Source organism: Sparus aurata, chromosome 8 (assembly GCF_900880675.1).
Source record: "Sparus aurata chromosome 8, fSpaAur1.1, whole genome shotgun sequence".
Taxonomy (NCBI): Eukaryota; Metazoa; Chordata; class Actinopteri; order Spariformes; family Sparidae; genus Sparus; species Sparus aurata.
Window position 1 is genome coordinate 21,429,344 of NC_044194.1, and position 20,802 is coordinate 21,450,145.

Here is a 20,802-nt window from a genome sequence, read left to right on the forward strand (position 1 = left end):
GCCAGTGGTTTGTAAGCAGTAAGCGATGGTTTAGCACTAATCCCAGACCGTTCAAGTAACCAATGAAGCATTCTCTTTTTGGGCTTTAAGTTTACCCTGGTGATTGACTACTGCTCTGTTAAGAATCACACTGTCAGTACTCATTAGTGTTGTTTTTTGTGAGTCTACAGATAGGCCAAGGTGTGAAAAATCCTCATGCTTTGAGCCTTTCAGTAACATTCACGAAATAAAAGTAACTGCAATGTTAGTTTGAATAGAGTTTATTCATTTTAGAGGTAATTTTAATAATTCATTTTTAAAATTGGTACAAGTGGATTTTAGTGTGTGTCTGGTTACTAGTTGAATGAGACACACCTGTTTTTATCGGATTTTGGTGGAATTTCTTTTTTTCACGAAAATCTTAGCGCTTACCCTCAATCATTGACTGAAGTCTGTTAAATGCCTCTAAGCTCAAGTCCAACTATGTGAAAAAGTGTCACGGAAAGTGGGTACCAATGGACTCCAAGCGACCCGAAACATGCTAAACACCTCCTCTGGGAACTTTTTAGGAAACTGAACATTTGACACAGTCAAATTTCACCTTTGATCCATCCCAGATAACCAAGACTGCACCTTCAAAATATCAACAACAAAATAAGCCAAGATTGTTCTATTTCTGACCAATACAACTAAATTACAATGACGAGTGCCTCATGCTGAGATACTTCTGATATCCTGAGAAATAAACAATATTCCTCACATCACGGTAGACAGAGTTAACAGGTAATCATTGCTCGATGCAATGCCATGCTGCCTTTGTGAGTCATAAGTAACGTTGTTTCTCTAAACCAATGCAGAGCGTACTGAAAACAAACTAATGTTATTACTGGCTGGTCACTTGAGAGACACTTTTGCAAACCAGTGGCCATAAAGTCAGAGCTAAACACCAGAATTAGCGTACAAGCTAACAGGCTAGATTTAGCAACAAGCTATGTAGTTCGACTGCAACATTGTAAGGCCATATGTGCTATTGTGAGTATACTTAACCACCGCCACCTCAGCCTTGTGGTTGAAACATAGAATGAAATATATATCAGGCAGGAGTCCTTACTTGTCCAGCAGAAAAGCAGCTCCCTCCACCTCTGAAATGACGCTGCGATATTTATCCTAGTTTTCCTTCTGGCTCAGTCCAATTCATTCTTTTTACACTACTTTTCTTCGTCAGTCTTATTTCTTTTCTTTGAGGTGGGAAATGGCGGGGCATTTTTCGGCTCTGTTGATTCCCCCTCATTGTTTACAGTTTAGGCTTGAATGTATCTGACCAGGTAAGAGCAGGCACTGCGCCTGTGCAGGGGAAGGGGCACTGCCCAGTATTCCCAGTTTGAGGGAGGGGGGCTGCCAGCAGTACATACACTGGAATGATTGACACTTCTCAGACACTCCCCTTGGCTCTGATTGGTTGTGTTGAGCAGGGAGCAGTGGATTCTTACAAATCAAATTAGAGCAGCTGGGTGGAGCCACAGACAGTGGATTTTTACACAGCTGACCTGTAACTTATTCTACTGTCAGAGCATAATGACAATTTTAGCAAATATAACAAACATTTTTTACAGATTACAACTTTAACTATATATATATATAGATATATATATATATCTATATATATATATACACATTTAGGATTTAAAAACAGAGTTTACAAAGTGCATATATATTACATATACTATACATATATAATTTATAATATATGTATATATTATATAGAATATACATATATATAATTTAAAAACAGAGTTTTGATAATAAAGCAAAAGCAGGAAGCTCAGGAAGACAATATCACAGGATAAACACTTAACAGTCAAGCCAAACTCAAACAAAAATTTAAAAGCACAAAGTCAACATTAGTCATTATAGGTAAAAGGAAAAAAAGTGATAAAACCGGCATTATCACGGAAAAAGAAAGAGAAAGAAAAAAAGTAATGCAAAAGTAAAAATAAATAGAATTATTAAAAGGCAATAGGAAGACGACATCACATCACAGGAATTAAGAACAAATTAAAACAAAATTATGGGCAGTAAAAAGAACACAGGACAATAAATAGATTGAAGATAAATAAAATCAGTAAAGGACGGTAGAAAAAGGACATTACAAGGGAGGATTTAAAAACACATAAATAGACTACGAGCAGTATGAAAGATGAAAAGATGAAAATTCAGTTTAAAAACATAAAGGCAAGTCTAAGTTCAATATGAAATGCTGTCTTCTTCATCCAGTGTAAACAAATAATTTGTTCTGTTGCCTAGCACCCGCTGGGTCAGAAATGGAAGCCAATAAAAAAACATTTGAAAACATTAAATGGAGTTACACATTAGGAATCAAACTACGTGTGCTATATTTATTTAATTGTTATTTCTTAGTGAGATATTTTAATCATAACATTCAGAAAGGGGTCAAGTCAGTATGAATGTATTGAAATGCAGAAATAAGGTACTGGGCTCAAATGATGTATGAAAATAAAATGTGAGAGACATTTGGAAATCAATCCAACATAAGACAAAGACATAAAGTGCAAAAAGTGAGTATCTCTTTATTAAGGATAATACATTAAGGGTCAATTATCTTTTATTACACCTCCTTCCATTCAGTACATTAACTTACAATGTGCATATGTAGGATCAGATGCTTTTATAGTAATATACCATGAGAAGTGGCCTTGAAACCAAATTGAACATTTTCCTCATTTTCTTTACATATTAAATATAATATATACATTTTGAATTCAGAATTTAATCTTTAGTTCAAAGTTAGTGATGACAGTTTCCTACTGCTGCAGCCAGAGGACTGCAGCCTCAAATAATATGTTCTACCACGGAAGTGGTTGTGGACAAACACCAAGAAAGCTACAGTGAAGTTTCAAAGTGCAATTCTTCAGCATCAAAAACCAAAAATTACCTTTGGTCAAATTAAAAATTCACATGTTTATGCTATAAAAATTGAACCTAAATCAAATGTCTATTCAGGAAATAAGGCTTACATAACTGTGGAGTCACTGTTGCAAATTTGGAAAAAACTATTCTGTGATCCAACACAAAACTGATTAACTTGCTCAAAGCCACAACACCCCATCCCCCAACCACCCCCACCCCCCCCGCTATATTAGCATTCCATATCGTTGAAACTTCAAATAATGCAATAGATTTCAGTAAATTAGAAATTTAACAGGCTAAAATCAATGCATTTTCACATTTTCTGAAATACTTCAGTAAGGATCTGGACCTCATAAATCACAACCACATCATCTTTAACTTAAAAGTGCTGCCTGTGATTCATGTGATCTGGAAACCTGACTAGAAATACTAAAAACAAACTAAATAAACTAAATCGTACAATCTACAAGAGTTAATTTGTATTCGAAAAGCTGCCTATCTAAATAACTCAGTTATTTGTAGTAATAGGCATGACAAAACAAAACAAAGCAAAGACATGACCGGCTGTTTTTGGAGTGTAAACTACAGTACTTACACAGCTATCAGATTAAAATAACCTCGTAAAATTATGGTGAACTAAAAAAATATCTATAAGTAAAAAGATGAGAACAGCATAGATTACAAATAGTGGTTACTTCCAACAGTGAAGAAGACACCGCATGAAGCCATGTCAATAAAATTATATAAAACTATTTAGTCCTGCCTCTACACCCAAAAGACGATCAGCCTCTATGTCAGGTTCTGAGCTGCATCAACATCAGTACTTAAAAAGGTTCACATAACACAGCTTATAAGGCATGTCATGTGGGATATTAACATGCAGGGTTACATTGCACAGTCTACAGAACAGCTTTACATATGGAAAATAAATTTGCTTTTAAAGTTTGACCAGAAACTCTGCGCACTTAAAGCAGAAGTCGACATTTTGGGACCCAAGCTTACAGTAGAAGCAGAGGGAATCGGCTAGCCTGTCTAAAAGTACCTTTAGAGCTCACGGATTGACATGTTACATCTCATTTGTCTGGACCATAGCAGATCCAATACATACAAATAAACATATAACATTAATTAGTGAACTTCAAAAGGGCGCTGGCAGGTTGATTTTTTGGAACACTAGGACAGAGCACCACAAGCCGTTTCCCCCCTGTTCCGGATCTTTGTGCTAAATTAAGCTAACCAGATGGTGGTTGTTGTCTTAGAGTTCACGAACAGATGTAGAAGCAGTATTGATGTTTTTATCCAACTCTCCCCCAGAAAGCAAATAATCTAAAATCCCAAAATGTCAAACTTAATTTTAATGTGTATGATTATGAATATATGAGATATATTCAACAACCTTCTCTGGATATGATTGTTGACCTCAGCTCGCCTCGTCTGTCTCTGCTCAGTCCCGGTCATATTAATATAAAAGGCAACTTTAACTTGGATCCTCTTCTCCCATGTTGATAAACTGGCCTGAAAATCACTGTACTTCTGGTTATTCTGTGTGTTAAATCAATATATTATAATTAGTTAGAACATAATACATATACTGAAGGTATAATCACACACAGTTCCCATAAAGCACCACATTTACAACACTTGGGTTACAAAGAGCATCCTGGGAATTTTTTGGGACTTGACAGAAACAAGGCTTCTTTTTTCAACCCTATCACTAAGACCCTAAGGAGCAGGACACCCTGCTGGTTTCTGCTGCAGTGTGAGCTTTGTAGGAATAAAGAAAAAATCTCCTCCTCAGTGAAAGTGACATTTTGTGTTGCAACATGTAAAGTCGACTTGGTACGGGTCGAATTCCCTTGCCGTCTAATTGGCTCAGTGTGCAGTGTGTTAAGGCCTGTGTGGGTGGCCCGCCTCGTCAGCCAAGTTGAGGATGTAGCCAGCTATGTCGTCCTCTGTGGGGATATCAGACAGTACCCACGATTCATTGGCAGCAGTCACCTGCAGGCGGCATATCGGACAGTTTCGGCTCTGCCCACTCCTGCGGAAACAGAAGGGAGCGTGTGATGATCATCAATCACTTTTTCGGTGACAAAAGAATTACTGGATTATTCAAGCTTGTGAGCCATCATCTCACCATTTATCAATGCATTTCTGACAGAAGCTGTGTGCACAGGGCAGAATGAGGTCAGACTTTCCGTCCATGCAGATACAACACTCCTCCTCGTCAGTCAGCTGCTTCACTCTGCACCGACACACAAACAGAGAACGGATAAGGTTTTACTTCTTTTCCTAAGGAAAAAAAGCACAGATTTAAAAGAAGGGGGAAAAAAAAGAAAAATCGTGTTTTGATTGAAATGCCTGATTTCGGAAGAGTCTTGATCGCTTGTAATAAAAAGATCTGCATGAGAAAAATATCATTCCGTCATATAGATGCATGAAAATCTTAAAATAATCCCCTCAGCTTCTCTTATGGATGAACATTCATGCAGGGGGATAAAAAGTCATTCCACTGCAAAATAAGATGCAAAATCCATCACTTACACAGCCTGTGAGATATTCAACAACTTATTCTCTAGTACAGACACAGGTGGTGAGCAGGAATGAAAACTAGCAGTGAGAGTGACATACATATTATCATCCATATTTGTAATGGAAAATGTGTTTCACTGTCAAGACTGCAGAAGACAACCAGCAACATTATCATAATTTATATGGAGAATGATTATGAGTCCTATATTCAATCAAGTCAGCAGTTTGATTCCCAGCTCCATCCGTCCACATCTCAAAGAGTAGATGCTTAATACTCCACTAAGTTCTCCCGCCAGACGTAAACTTTATCTGCTGTTTTGTGCTGAGCAGTTCGTCAGTTGCTGCTGTAAACAACCTGGATAAAATTAGTTAAAGCTAAGAGGCTAAGAGATATATTTTCACCACTATGAGCAACCTATTTCAAACTACAAAGGGTAATCTAATGAATAACAATCCTCAAAAAATACTTGTCCAGCTCCATTTGTTCACGCTGCTGCTGTCTGGCAAGCGATATATAGTGTCCACTGCTTACCATCAGACTACAGAGCAGCTTCTCTTCTCAGGCTGTAAGACTGCTTAACTCATCCTTCACACTCAATCACAAATAGTATTTATTTTTATGTCTTGTTATTTATTCAATCTTGTATGCAACTGTTTAAAAACTTACATTTTAACTAATAAATTCATTTTGTATCCTATATGGATGCTCATGACATTTCTCCTTTTTTACCTTTCAGGAGACAGCAGTAGTGTTTAAGTACAGTCGTGTGAAAGACAAGGGCTGAAGTATAATATATACACGAAGGGTCTTTTATGCGATACATTATATGTAATGTTCACCTACCTGCCCATCCACATGCTGGCCTGGCAGGAGTCAGTGGAGGGGAGCGGGGCAGACGGGCCCTCGGTGGCGCCCTCTGCAGCGAGAACCCCGGCAGCCTGGCTGGTGATGTCACGGTACAGCTGGATGAACTGGTACAGGTTCATGATGCGTGATGCTTCCACCATGCCGTTCTCTTTGTTGATCTGCGAGGAAGCAAAGGCAACCACATGACTTAAACTGGTATGGCAATCTGTGTCACGTTCAGTCACAATCCTACACAGTTTGAAAATAGTTGGGTTTAAGAAGTGAGTGTTTTTTAGCACAGGTGTCTGAATCTTTAAATTGGATGATTTTCATGTTGCAATGGAGATGGAGTGTACTGGAGAAAACAGTACACACAAACAGCAGAAGGAAAGGGGGAATAGGTGCCCAATGACATACTTTATACCAACAGTCTACATCCAGTGAGATCTCCAAAGGGATAAACTAGTGTAACCATAATAAAGAGAACCAAATGTACCCCATAATAACCCTTTCCACATTTTCCCTTTGCACATAAACACGAGATACAGGCTCATTTTCTCCATCTGCATTTATCTTTCTGTCACTCTCACACTCTAACACTAAATTAAAGCTGTGGGCAGATGCTCTTCTTGGCATGTGATGAGTGTGCAAAAGTTAGTCTCACCTTGGTACAGAGGATTCTGACAGCCACCTTCCACAAAGCTGAGGCGTCGGATCCTGGCTGCACCTCAAACAGCAGGTGCTTCTGCTGCCCAGCAGCTAGCTTGGCCGTACTGTGAGGGATCCAGCAGAAGAGAAAGAGACTCTGTTAAGCATTCTGCATCGTTTTTACTGCCGTGTACTAAAGCAGTATACAGTATAGCATATGAACAAGGCTACACATGCAAACACACACAAAGTATCTATGTCGAATGATGACCAAAACTGCCGTTTGTTGTTTTTAGTGCGCACTCTGCATTTTAGGTGCTGTTTATTAATCAGGATACTTTACTGTGATGTACAATCAAATAGCTGCATTGATTTGACATTGGATAATAGGAAATGTAAACATACAGTGCATAACCACTTACATTAAGCTGCATAAATTATTGCTCAACTTATTCAAATGACAGCTGCATTTGTACATAGATAAGGCTTCTACACTCATACTGTTTCACTTTATGATGTTATTCCAAATGTCTTTTGTCACAACTAGGAATACTTTAACCATGTCATCCTGCTTCTCAGTTACAGTCTCTGACAGCTAATGAGCTAGAATTAAATTGGCAGAGGCTAGGCCTAATGCCTGGGGAGTGAAATGGGCCAAATCTTACATGGTGGAAATAGTACTGAATACTGCGAGCTGTGCAGAGGTCTCAATTAGAAGTCTACACTGGAAGCCAAATCAGTTAAAAATACATAGAATTCAGTAGGGATGCAGAGATTGTGAAATCCTGGGCCGCTACCAACGCTATAAATAACAATTTGGCTGATAGCTAGAGATGCACTGATTGCAATTTTCTTGGCCGACTCAGATTTCAGATATATTAAAAGCCTGACCTGTTGATTCCAATTTTCTTTCTGTATAAGAACAAAAACTAACAGCATACACAAACATATTTGTGACCTTTTTTAATGGAAACCCCTAGTGTATGTTTGTAATAAAACATTAACTATGTAAAAATTAATCAAAATGAATACTGTAAGCTATTTTACTAACCTGTTGCTGAAATATCTTTTGAGTTTTAGCTCCCTCTTACAAGCATTTACAGTGTATACTGGTATATCAACAGCTCTTACAGTGAAAGGTGAGCAGAATAAAAAGTTTGCTGCTTTGGTACGGACAGTGGATCCTTATCATGTGGCATGTGTGTATATATGGCTGGCATAGAATTGGATATCTAATACTGACCAGCTGATCATGGCCAGTTGTGCTGAAAACTGGACGATTCTAGTCCCAGTCAACCAGTAGCTCACGAATGGGGCAGCAAAAATAGGATGTGACACAACAGATAAGCATCAACCACTGACTGTCATCTTGCCAATTTGCTGGTAGCAGTCAAAAAGTCGAATGTTGGCTAATGAATCGGTATGTCCATCGCATTCAAGAATTCTTTGGTAAGTAACATAAGTGAACATTCCTCAGAGCCAGTTGGTTCAATCTGTTTTGTTCCAGGGCAAACTGGTTAATTCTATTGCCCCTACACTACATTAAAGCAACTGGAAAAACAGCGGCATGTTTGCACAAATGAAAATCTATTGATGGAGAGTAATTTGTTCTTGAACAGCTACAGTATCTGTCATGAACAGACTTTGACTTACACATCGTTAAGTTCAGCCACTCTTGCCAGGAACTCTTCGTAGGTAAGGTAGCCGCTGTCGCGCACCAGTCCGGCGTGTTTCACCAGCTTCTCAGGCAGATGGTTCACCACCGCCTGACCTGAGAGCTGCTGGCCCATCCTGACAGCAGCAGCACTTACAAAACAGCAGTGGCAGAAGGCTCATTCAGTTCTGCAGAGCCTGGTGGGAAATAAACAGTTACAAGTCTCTCTTTAAAAATGTTTTTGTTTAAATGTGACAGCTGAAAGGTACGGATCAAAGCCAGAAGATAGTATCATAAACCTGACTGCTCCCTCAGCTGTGGTTTAGCCTAGACGCTGTCTCGGCCAGGCCAATAATCAGTCTATCTTTAGACACACTGAAAATCTTCAGGGCATCAGTAAGAATGTGGTGAAGGAGGCATGTTGTTTTTCTAGAGGCTACTGTGTTTGAGTAGCTGGTGTTCTGTTTTATTGTGATTTTTGGATATCATGTTTTATATGTTGTATTTAATTATGTTCGGATTTTGTGCAGCTGCCACCACACTTTGAAGCCACTTTGAACCACTGGGCTAAAATGCCACTGTGAAACCCAAAGTCAAGTCCCAGATGGAGCCCTAGGGTTCTTGCAAAACCTCTTACAGCCAGCATCAGACTAAGATACGTATATCATCTCAACTGAGATAACCCAGCGAAAGTGAAAGTTATCTAGCGTCTAAAAACACACATCCGGTCACATTTGCTAACGTTGACTAAACTAATACTTCCTGTTGCAGCGGACCATTGAGGCATCATATTTTAGAAAGAAAAAACGCAGCTATGCACCAAAATCTTCACGCACACACAGGATTGCTCCTCAACAGAATGAGCTAAATTAGCGTTATGTAATAACTGAAGCTAACAGTGCGGATGCTAGATGTTTTATCTGTCAGCGTCACAAATGGCAGCACCGTTCTAGTTTTGAAAACACTTCGGTGCTTCGTTTAAGACACCACCAGGTTAGGTCTAAGTCACCAATGAACCTAAATTCAAACACGATTCGCTAACGTTAATCTTAGCAACAGCGTCACTTCTTGACAGCAGTTTGCTAACGAGGAGCAGCATGAATTCACATTCCCATTCAACTAGCCACGGTTGAGAAAGACAAAACCGTTCGAAACATACCACAGGTAAATTTGATCCTTTATTGTGGCGTGAGAGAAGGAAGCTTATTTTCTTACCAGTCACTCAAATTGGGAGGCAGGAGTTGGGGTCCAAACTTCACCACAAGCTTCGCTGGACAGTTGTTTGTATTGACACATCACGGTCGCCGGTTGATGACGTCAAAGCGAGTCGCATATTTTCACTTTACAGTTTCTGGTGTGTCATGTGCTCATTTACAGTAAATAGGTTTTATTTTTCTATGAGACAAACGATCCTTTTTTCCATGTTGTTTGTTATTACTTATTGTATTCCTCCTGTTGCAGACTGTGTATTTTTTATGAATCAGTAATAAAGGAAGTTTAAGATTAAAAAATGGCACTCTACCTAGTGTGGAGGAATTTGCTGAAATTTTGTAAGGATTTAAAGAGGCCTAAATATTTAGGTGATTTTGGTTACAGCATACAAGATTTGGTTGCTTAGATCTTCCAACTAATAAGTACGATTGGGAGCGTTACTTTAAAAACACATTCTGAAACAGTTACTAATTGCCTGTTAAAAGGCAGTTAGTTATGTAATCCAAGTATGACACCTATCTCGATCACTTTCCTTTTATTTTGATTACCTCAATACCAAACATAAACAAAAAAGACCAGAAAAAAGAATATCAATAAGATGACTTTTATCTAATCTCAGTAACACATTTGTGTATTTGGTTTCACTCAAGACCAAGGTGAAGTGTGAGACTTGGGAAGGGTTGTCATGTGTGCACATGTAATATAACATTCTTTGTTTTGAAATTGTAATCCTGTTAGTTAATCCACTTTTTTTTACTTAATGTATCTGTCTTCTAATTATATGTTATTTTCTGGAATACAGTTACAGTTATTTACATAATCCTGTCACATCAGTTACTCCCCAAGTCTATGAGTAATAGAGGATATTTGATTATTACTGTATTAGGTTTATTTCTTTCACGTAAGTGAAATTTATGGACATGTTTTGTACAAAGTATACCATTAAAATAGGTCAAGATTGTCTGAAGAACCAGAATTTTACCATCTAACTGAGTACCAAGTCTCTGCAGTACTTTTTTTTTTAACTAAGTCCCTTTTTTATTTATCATACATTTAAACTTCAAATATTTTTCAACTTATTGTATTTTGTCACTTCCTGGAGCTGTATTTTGTATTCTCATAGGTACTCTTTTGTTTAAGTTCCTAAATGTTGTAGGTTACATTATTTTTGCTATCAAAGATCTTAATCCTAAATTCTGAAACAACAGTCATACCAGAGAGGCCAAATGAATTAAGGTTGTTTGAAATGAGAACATTATAGGATGGACATAACTTATATTTTCATTTATAATTAGATGACATTTGCCAAATAAAGTATAATTTCTCTTTATATGAGCACCAAAAGTCGAGTACAGTCTGTTTCATTGTTATGACAATCAACCAGTCAACACTGCAAGTTTATCTCAAGTCATTACAATGTTTTGGTACTCAGTCACTATGACCTTAGTCTTTGAAATAAAAACTGATAGAATTTTTCTTTTCAAGTGCGTTCAATTATCCAGCCATCTACTCTATGAACCAATAACAGAATCATATTAGTAGTTACTATTTAGGTCACTGCCTTTACCATAAAACAATAAGAGCAAAAATGATTGTCTCTCAAATATGATGGTTTTGTGATGGTTGGTTGGCATTGAGTTTAATATCTTTTGCCGGGGGAAGATAATAGGAGACCGATTCAGATTACATATGGCTGCTGGGGATTGAGGGGGCTTCAGGTGGTTAAAAATAAGCAAAAACAGGAGAAGGTAAAGAATATAATGAGGAGAGAAATAGCAGGTGAGAAATTGGATATGACTGGAGGGTAGGAGAGCAGAACAGGCCACATGGGGACACAAATAAGGAGGATAAAATATACAGTAAGACTGAGAAGGAGGGAAAGAGAAAGAAGCTCTGAAATGTGAAGAAAAATCCAAGAAAATGGCCCCCAAAAATAAGGCTCAGGGTGTTGATATGAGGATAAAAAACAAATTAACGTCTGATGCATCCAAATGAAATGTCACTGTAACAGAGTTAGAGAAGTTGAGTGAACTTGGTTGTCTGGCAGGAAGTCTATTTTTCACCCAAAAACTCATTTTGGGCTGGCTGGATCTGCAGCCAGACCATCTGTCTGAAACTGGCAACCAAAATACCTGAAGGGGACTCACGCAGAGAAGAGACTGCAGCACAAACGACACCTGTAACTCTCTGAGACCAGAGGAGTAGGACACAATCTTTCACAGATTCATTTTAATTAGTGACAAAATATTGTCGATTTGTTTCTCGTTATTTCTGTTTACTCTGCATACACATCTGTGGTGTGTCTGCTCATCAGAGAAGAAGACTCTATCCTCTGGTGCTCTTTCCCAGGTTTCTTCCCTTTTTATTTTTGTCATAGGTTTCATCTGAGGTTGGTCTCCTGATCAAGGGGTCTAAGAGGCTGTTCATTAAACCCTTCGATGCAGATTTGTGATTATAAACTATATCAATTAAACTGACTTTGCTCAAAAGCCAGATGGCTACTGAAGTACAGTAAATGTCACTGTGTGTTGTCATCCCAAAATGTAAATTCAAACATTATCTACTTAATTTCATGTCAATGGGAAGTTTGGTGAACTTTTGTAGTCAGCAAAACATTTCTGGAGCTTTACAGCAAAACAGTGTTGCAGCTTCTCCTAAACAGCTGAGTGAATGGTTTCATTCGTTTTTCTGATCGAGGGTTTGTCAAACTGTAAAACCGAGATCTTGAGCATTAAATCACATTCTCACAGTTCTTTTGGCTCAAAAGCTGATAAGCAGTCTCTTTTTGTTATTTCTTTGTGACATACCAGGAGATGGCAGCAGAGGACACCAAACAGATTCAGCAAGAAGCTGAAGTCAGAGACATGGATGGTTTGTGATAATTCTGCATATAAACAACTTAACACTTAATTGCATACATATATTCTGCTGCTTGATGACGGGCCAAGCTGCGAACTCCATGTGTTCCCTTCACATTTTATTGCAAAACTCATGGAATGAGGAATCAAGATATAAAATCAGTAGATTATTGCGTTTGACGGATAAACAAGTTACTTTACAAATTGGTTGATTTTCTTTCATTTGATTTAAGAAATTCATGATTATTTAAGTGCATTAAATGATTTCTTTTTGCACATTTTCACACTTTTATATAATCATCAGGTCCTCAGGCTTGCTCTTCTCCTAGCTGTACCTCAGCGACTCACAACTCCTGACAGAATATCACATCAAGACATCTAATGAAGCATTAAAACTTTTTTCCTTTCATTATTCTTTTCAGATCTTATTCGACTTGAAATGCAGGAAACAGCTCTTTGGTGCAGCACTGAACCCATCGTCATTCACTTTCACACTTAGAAATACTTCACGAAAGGCAACTGTTAATGGATTGATTCTGGTTGAATGACTTCCTGTAATTGTCACCCTGATAGTGAGACTGAATTACTGTTTCTTCTCTGTTTGTTATTCTATTTTACAACATTTTGGGGGCAGTAGGGCTGCAACTAGCAATTATTTTATTTCTTCAAATTTGGGACAAACTTCCACTTCAACTGAAGGATGATCTGATTAGATATTGGTGTTCAAAGGTCAAAGGTCAAGGTCACTGTGCCCTCACAAAACACATTTTTGGCCATTATGCAACAATTCATATAATAATTGCAATGAATTTTAACACAAATGTCTAATAGGATAAAATGATGAAGTGATGACATTTTATATCCAACAGGGTCAAAGGTCAACCTCACTGTGACATCATAATGTTCTGCTTTTATGGTCATTATTCATAGCCTGATTGGTTCACAAGGCAGTAATTATAGTTTTCATTATAGATTAATCTGACAATTACTCTTACGATTAATCAATTAATAGCACGGTGTATGAAACATAAAAAATCCTCGCATTTAAGAAGCCCGGACCAGCAAATGGTTTACATTGTTGCTTGAAAAATGACTGAAAGGATGGATCGATAATCAGGAGTTTGCTACTAATTTTGATTGATTAGTCAATCTTTGATTGACTAATCAATCTTTGATTGACTTTGATTGACTTTGATTGACTTTGATTGACTAATCACTAGCCCAGTATATAATGTTAGCAGTTAATGTTTCTTCAAACTACAGATACGTATAGGGTGACATTTGTAGTATTTGTGGCAAATCACGTTCACATAAAGCACTTTAGCTGACTTATACATCAGGAGGTGAAGATGATCAAACAAGAACCGACGAGGCTGTCAAACAGCCCACTGCAGTTTGAGTCACACCGCTGGATATTTCAAAGGACACCTGCAGTTATTTCCAGCCATTTCTGTGTGATCAAAACCGGTTATTTTTCACGTGAAGTCGGATCAACTCCATCCGTGATCGTGACAACCAAGACAGATATTTAAAGGCAAACTATGATGTTTTTCTAACCCTAACCAGGTGGTTTTTGTGCCTTAAACTAACCAGATCATAAGCACAGCGCTGTGACTAGAGAGAAACAGAAATTTCAACCAAAATAAATGTAGTATCACAACATAAAGAGATGTTTGGTTTGAACTCATTTTAACTTATTTTGCAGAAAAGCACTAACTAAAGCTAACATTCATTCTGGTGATTGGGTCACAAATCAATTATTATTTCAGCTTTAGTTGGCAGCTGTTTTAGACGTCTGTGACCAGGCATTAAAAATATTGTCTGAACTAAAGAAACTGAAGAACATTTTGAAGCGTGGATTCTGTAAAAATTGGCCCTTACGTGCTCTGACAAAAGAAAACAGGATAATAGTGGAGTTTCAACAGTTTTATATACAGATTTTCACTTTAGGAAAACAAGAATAAGTATAAAGGCTTCATACCGTACAGATAAGTCATTTTAATACATCACACTGAAAACAAACAGCAGATCTCTGAACAACCCAAGAAAATATGGATTGCTTTGAATCCCAGAAACACACATTTCTCAGGAGTAGTCCAAAATGAACTCATAGAAACTGCATCCAAATGTAATATTACACGCACAGATGATGACTTAAAAACTCTGACTGACAGGCTGCGTGGTCCATAAACTGATAGTCCTTATAATGACCCACTCTTTCTGATTGGCAGTGACGACTATTCTTACGCACTCGATGTCGAAGCCGATCTTGTGGTCCACGTTGGTAACTTCAATGCTGCCACCTTTAAACTCTCCTAACGTGATGTAGGATGAACACTGCCTCCCCTGCTTAGTGTCCACAGACTTCTGGCCTACTTCCAGTGCTCCATGATGAAGAATGTCATTTTGTCTGTCCTCTGTGCCCGTCACTATTTTAATTCTGCTGATTTTAGCTGATTTATTAAAGATAATGACAAAGAAATCTCCGGTGCACGGAGGCTTCCCCCAGAAATATTCATCAACGATACTGCTGTAAGCCTTTGTGGCGTCGTAGTTCTCAAAGACGTTAATGTTGGTGTAAAGGCTGGCAGGAGGGTTGTCAGGAATGTCTATGGAGTCTTCCTCAAAGTCGTCGTCCTTCAGCTTGTTCTCCGCTCCTTTGTAAGAAGAGTAGTAGCCCATGTGCTGGAACAGCGAGGGCTTGAAGCGGATCACGTCTTTCTGGGCCAGCAGGCCCCTGAAATGGATGAGGAGCCAGTCGCAGGGCATTTCCTGGTAGAACATGAGGAGGAAATGAGCCAGACGCGGCAGGTCTTTGGAGTGGTAAAGCTTCCCAATGTAGCCCAGCTTGGAGAACTCCAACATCACCCAGTAGGAACCTTCTCTGGAGGTGATCACCTTCTTCAGCGCCGTCAGGAAGTTCCTGGAGCAGCGCACATCGTCCTCTAACATCATGTAGAAGTGAGAGAGGTTTGTGCAGAAGTTTAGGAGGAAAGCGTAGTCCACATTCTGCTTAGAGCGGAAACGGACCCGATCCTCCGGGTCGTTATAGTTCCGTTTCAACCCATCCAGAGATGGATAGTACTCCTCTGGAGTGTGGATCACAAGGAGACGTCCGGCTATGATGTGGTGAGCAAACTTCCTGGTGATCTCCTGCACCAGGTTCTCACACCAGACCAGATCAAAGTCTGCAAGGTGGACCACAACCACAATCTCTTTGAGTTCCTCGTAACTGGACTGATCAAAGATGGATTTGATCGTCTCCAGGAGGTAATTCCCCTTTTTCCTCTTGACAGATGACAAACCAATGGTGAGATACTCTGTGAACAGAAATCACTTCAGTCACTTCGTGATGAAACAATATCTTAAAATGAGACCTACAGTATCGATTGTTTTGTATGCATCTTGAAAGTTAAAAAATTCCATACCAACAGAATCTCCTCTCTCCCAAAGAAAACACTACTTTCGTGAACACTTGCATTTAATTATGTAACTTTGTGACATCACGCTACGTGACCATGTCACACATTTGCATAGTTCATGCCTAGTGGCTGCTTACAGCTTATAAAGCTATTCTAGTAGGAACCCAAAATAAAATTATGAACCTGAAAATGAGCACATTATGTGTCCTTTAAAATATTTCTTGCTGTTGTGTGATTGAATAAGTTTCGCAAAAGTTCTATCACCTTGGTATACATACTTACTTTTACGTGGCAAAGGAATTCCTGCAAGGTAGCGGTACGTCACGTTAATAGTCCCGGAGAAATTAGACAGATCTCTGAATGTGTGGACGTATCTTTCAGAGTTTGCAGGATGCATCAGAGTCTCTCCCAGCTGTCTTTTTTCAGCCTCCTAAAAAAATCACAAAAAAAAGAACACTGAGTAAAAGCAAAATGCTACGATCAGTAATTGTTGTTTTGCCTCTTGCAGGTGAGCAAACGTACCAGCACATATCCATCATCCATATAGAGGTTGAAAAAGAGCAGGAAGGTGATGAGGAAGCCGAGGAAGGGGAACATGGATCGTTTCCTGAAACACCTCATCTTGTCCACGGACTTCCACATTAGCCTCAGGATCATGTCTCTCGCTGCAGGACGTCAAAGATAAAACAGAAACTTGGTCATTAAAATGTGAATAAATAAATCAGTCAATTTATTCTTTGTAGACATTTGGGTAATGACATGAATATCAAGGATGAGGTGAAGGCTTGGAATGACAAAGAGCTCATCACCTGATTTAATCCTAAATCATGACTCAGGATTGACTCATTAATCAGAGAAGAACTGATATTTTACTGAAACAGAGAGTGGTAAAAGAAGCGATGAAAGTACCATAGTACTGCTAATGAATCATTTAGTTAATTAGGAGAACAAATAACAACAAATTTGATAACAAACTTATTATTTATGTAATTTTATAACGTCGAACCGCTATAAAAATTCAGTACTTTCTAGTATCTCGGAGAAGAATTTGCAACTTGTTTTTTATATTGATGCAGCTGAATACTCTGGGTTTTGGCTGGTTTGGGGTGAGAAAGCAGGTTCAACATGCAACAAAAGGTTCAAAGCTGGAATTGAACTGAGGACTTTGTGGTGCAGTGTACGCCTTAACCAGTTTTCCACCAGAACATCCAAAATGTCATCCTGGCTCAGGGGCTCTGGGAAATTTTCTCTATTTTCTGGCATTTTAGAGGCAAATGTTTAACTGAATAAATAATAAATAATTTTCTGTAAGACTTCAGGACACGATATTGAGATACACTGAGACCCTTCGAGGACCATGCATTGAAATCGTTTACAGTTGAATGGTAAAAAAACAAATAGTGAGGCCTCTACCAGCCGTCGGCTATCTTTGCCTGTCTGTTGTGTGACGTACGGACAGGCTGCATTCAGTGGGTGTATCAGAGCTTTTTTTTTTGTGCTGGAAACAGGGCTGATCGAGCGGACCGACACAAAGCTGTGGTCCGTAAAACAAAAACAATGAGCTAAAAGATGCCAAAACGCCCCGCAGGGCTGAGAGAAGCTGCGGTGTCAAAAGATACTTCAACGATGGTTTGTCACTATGAGTCATTCCTTTCACATTACGCACTCGCATTATCCATTGTTGATATCGAAATACTGATACTAGTGTGGCTTTTATTATAGTACTCACCACTCACAGCCCTGAAGTATCAATCACAAAGCAAGACTGACGGATATTCATCTTTAATTGGGTTATGATGAGGTGCTCAGAAGGACAGATGTGACCAACAGCACTGACACAGAGATACAGAAGGCTGATTTCAAGGTTTATTATCGGATTATGCAAAATGGATCTAATAATGGATCATCTCGGCCGTTAATCTAACTGCTCCCGAGGGGAAACGTCAGTCATCTGTTCAGTTTGTGTGCAGCAGTCAAACGAGCCGGATGATGTTTCAAAACTCGGTAAACACCAGCGACATCTCTGGATAGAAAACAAATGCCTCCAGCCCCCTGGATGTTTACTCATAGTGCAGACAGTCTTTAAAGTAAAAAGAATAACCCTGGTCACTATCCGTCCTATTTGGCACCACATCTTAAAAAGCATCGATCCCGTGACGCCCTCCCTAATTCTGATGTTGCGTAACATGAAAACACAGCCTTCGGTTTGAGACGCCGTGAACTCCCTGGCGACGGTCACAATTTCGTCAGAGGCCCGTGCGTCTGCCGCTGGACCCGACCGCTCAATAAGCAACTCATTAGTCATTGTGTTATTCATTGCTCGAGTTCCATTTAGCAGAAAAAAGAATCTCCCGTCTGCCTGAGAAGTGAGACATTTTGCTTTTCTGTTACAAAAGAGCTGCACAGTGGCACCTGAGAGATGCAGCGGCAAGAGTAAGTGGGAACACAATGACAGCTGTGAGTCAATATTATGAAAGTCCTCACAAAAAGCCTCTCCTCCACACACACGCACACACACACGCGGCCCATTATGCGAGATAGCAGCCTGCAAAATCAGATATTGAGAAGATGCAAGAATACCTAACAAGGCGAAATAATGGCCACATGCTTTCTCTGCGAGTGCAAATACTGCTAAGAAATTAGATTTTTGTTTGCCTCTCTGACTAAATCTACACAACAAACAAGTCTCCCATAGGTCACATACATTTATATGGAAATGAAGGTACGTCTATGAATAAATAAGCACAGTTTGTTGGTTCTGTTTGCTTTTGTTTACAAAGCTGCCCTGCCAAATTCTGGGTTTTGTTTTTTTCTTTTACCTCTGCAAATTATCAGCACGGTTGCCCAGCGAGCTCATTTCTATGACTGAAGTCATTTTAGATTAGAGCCAGTAAAATAATAACAGGTAGAGGGGAATACCAATGGGTTTCAGCATAAAAAAAATGTTATGCGTCCCACTGGAGTGTTTTATCTTCACTAGTGCACATTAACGACTCTCTCCAGAACAGAAAATGAGAGGAGATTTGTCCCGTTCACTAATCTTTTGTTTTAAAAATGTAAATTCCACAGAAAAATGGGAAATTACAGCAGTACTTAGTATTGGTAAGAGCCCAGCTCTCCTGGATTACAGGTAAATCTTCTTGAAGAAAACTCAAGTATCTAAAGTCGAGATGAATTGTGATTCATACAAGCTTCAACAATAGCCCGAGGAAAAATTATGTTTATAGGTACAGGTTAAACTGTCCTACGATACTAGAGTACTGCAGTCATTCATTGACTAAATTAGGGGCTATTACTTACTTAAATTGCACATTAAGGCTACAGCTGAAAAGGTTTCGGATTTTTTTCTCCTTCCACGTCACAGAAACCTGATGTTTCTTGCAACTCTCGCCCAGTCCCTCACCAACCATACCTGACCCGTAGTTTATGGTTTTAAAAGTTTGCTTATGTTGGTCACGTAGAAGCATCAGCTAGTTCAAAGTTCCCTTCACTATGTTTAACTTCAGTATTGGAAAGCTTAAAATGTTCACCTGATCATGGTGCTAGATGGAAAGTTAGAGAAATGAATAGCAATGCAACCAAAAGTTGTTCAGTTTGGACCAGAGTGTTGGACACGGCGAGGGACGCCGATGTCCCTAGAGATGTCCTGCTAACGCTTATTTACCTACACACCACAGCCAAAAGAATCAAAAGTCACCCAGCAGTGGATTTAGGGAAATCTGAGAAATATTCCACTTCACGCAAATGTCTCTGGATGGATAACGCCCACAGCCTGACAACTTGTCTTACCAATCATGTTTGGTTAGATACCCTCATGATGAAACAGCACAGTAGTCGTTTTCTGCTTTACTCACCTCTATAAAAGCACTTAAAACTAAACACAGGAAAATCTAATCACTGCTATCAACAACTTGTGTTCTGCTGTTCTCTGTGATAAAATGTACAGTTAGCGTATCTAGGTCTGGACACTGGGAGTCTTCAGTAACTCCTTCAGAGCCACAAAGGAGATTTATAACTCTTCTCACAAGATGAGTAGTACTTCTCGTGATGAGTAAACTGATCTCCATGTGTTATATTCATGGAGTGCCTCTTTAAAGGCCTTAGACGTAATCCAGGGTATTACAGGGTAATCCAATATCGACATTTTCAATCCATTAAGATATAAACCTCACATCGAGGAAAGTTGTCTTGATGTGAGAGCAACAAGATGCAGAAGAGACTGAAACAACATCAGACGTGTTAGAAATGTCTTTTGCTGCTGTGATTCATGGATTTATTCCAACATCCCTGTCAGTGCGTATTAAAGACATTCTTAAATGAAGACTGACAGCTAAAAAATTCAGATTTTAACAGTAATTTTGAAAATTGACGTGCTGAAACCTCACTGAAAGTGAAAAGAGACAAGCTTGTGGCTGAAGGCTTTCAGAGTCAATAACTAGACACTGTGAAAGTCTGATTGTGGAAATTGAATGAGTAATGCATAAATACAAGAACTTCCATCAAGGTGTCCTTCGGCACAGCGCCTTAATCCCCATTTGCGTAAGTAATAGAAGAATTCTCCACCAGTAGGGAGACTACGGTGGTTGTACTGGGAGGCTCCCAGGTGGGAATGTGTGTAACTGTACAGAATGCTGGAAGATGATCTGCTCTCTCAGCAAAAACCTTCCCTGGATAAATTAAGACATAAAAAAGATGGATGGGAGACTTGTTGCTGCCGAGACAAAG

At 39.0% G+C, this 20,802-nt stretch overlaps 2 protein-coding genes across 6 annotated transcripts in view; both read right to left on the reverse strand.

The window, feature by feature from the left end:
- Window positions 1-2,542: 2,542 nt before the first annotated feature.
- On the reverse strand, window positions 2,543-9,931 carry rnf141 (ring finger protein 141). Its single transcript, XM_030426753.1, has 6 exons — window positions 9,801-9,931; window positions 8,585-8,782; window positions 6,948-7,056; window positions 6,281-6,462; window positions 5,042-5,149; window positions 2,543-4,945 (listed from the first exon to the last, which is right to left on the reverse strand). The coding sequence occupies exons 2-6, from the start codon at window positions 8,719-8,721 to the stop codon at window positions 4,795-4,797; spliced, it is 687 nt and encodes a 228-aa protein (XP_030282613.1). The 5' UTR covers window positions 8,722-8,782; window positions 9,801-9,931; the 3' UTR covers window positions 2,543-4,794.
- A 4,635-nt stretch (window positions 9,932-14,566) lies between these two features.
- Window positions 14,567-20,802, reverse strand: part of LOC115586852 (alpha-1,3-mannosyl-glycoprotein 4-beta-N-acetylglucosaminyltransferase C-like) — a 56,984-nt gene continuing 50,748 nt past the window's right edge. For all 5 annotated transcript variants that reach the window (XM_030426257.1, XM_030426259.1, XM_030426256.1 and 2 more), the window contains exons 3-5: window positions 16,600-16,742; window positions 16,360-16,507; window positions 14,567-15,975 (exon numbers count right to left, since the gene is read on the reverse strand). In XM_030426257.1, the coding sequence (XP_030282117.1) occupies window positions 14,810-15,975; window positions 16,360-16,507; window positions 16,600-16,742 (1,457 nt within the window). In that variant the 3' untranslated portion in view covers window positions 14,567-14,809. The remainder of the gene's footprint in view (window positions 15,976-16,359; window positions 16,508-16,599; window positions 16,743-20,802) is intronic.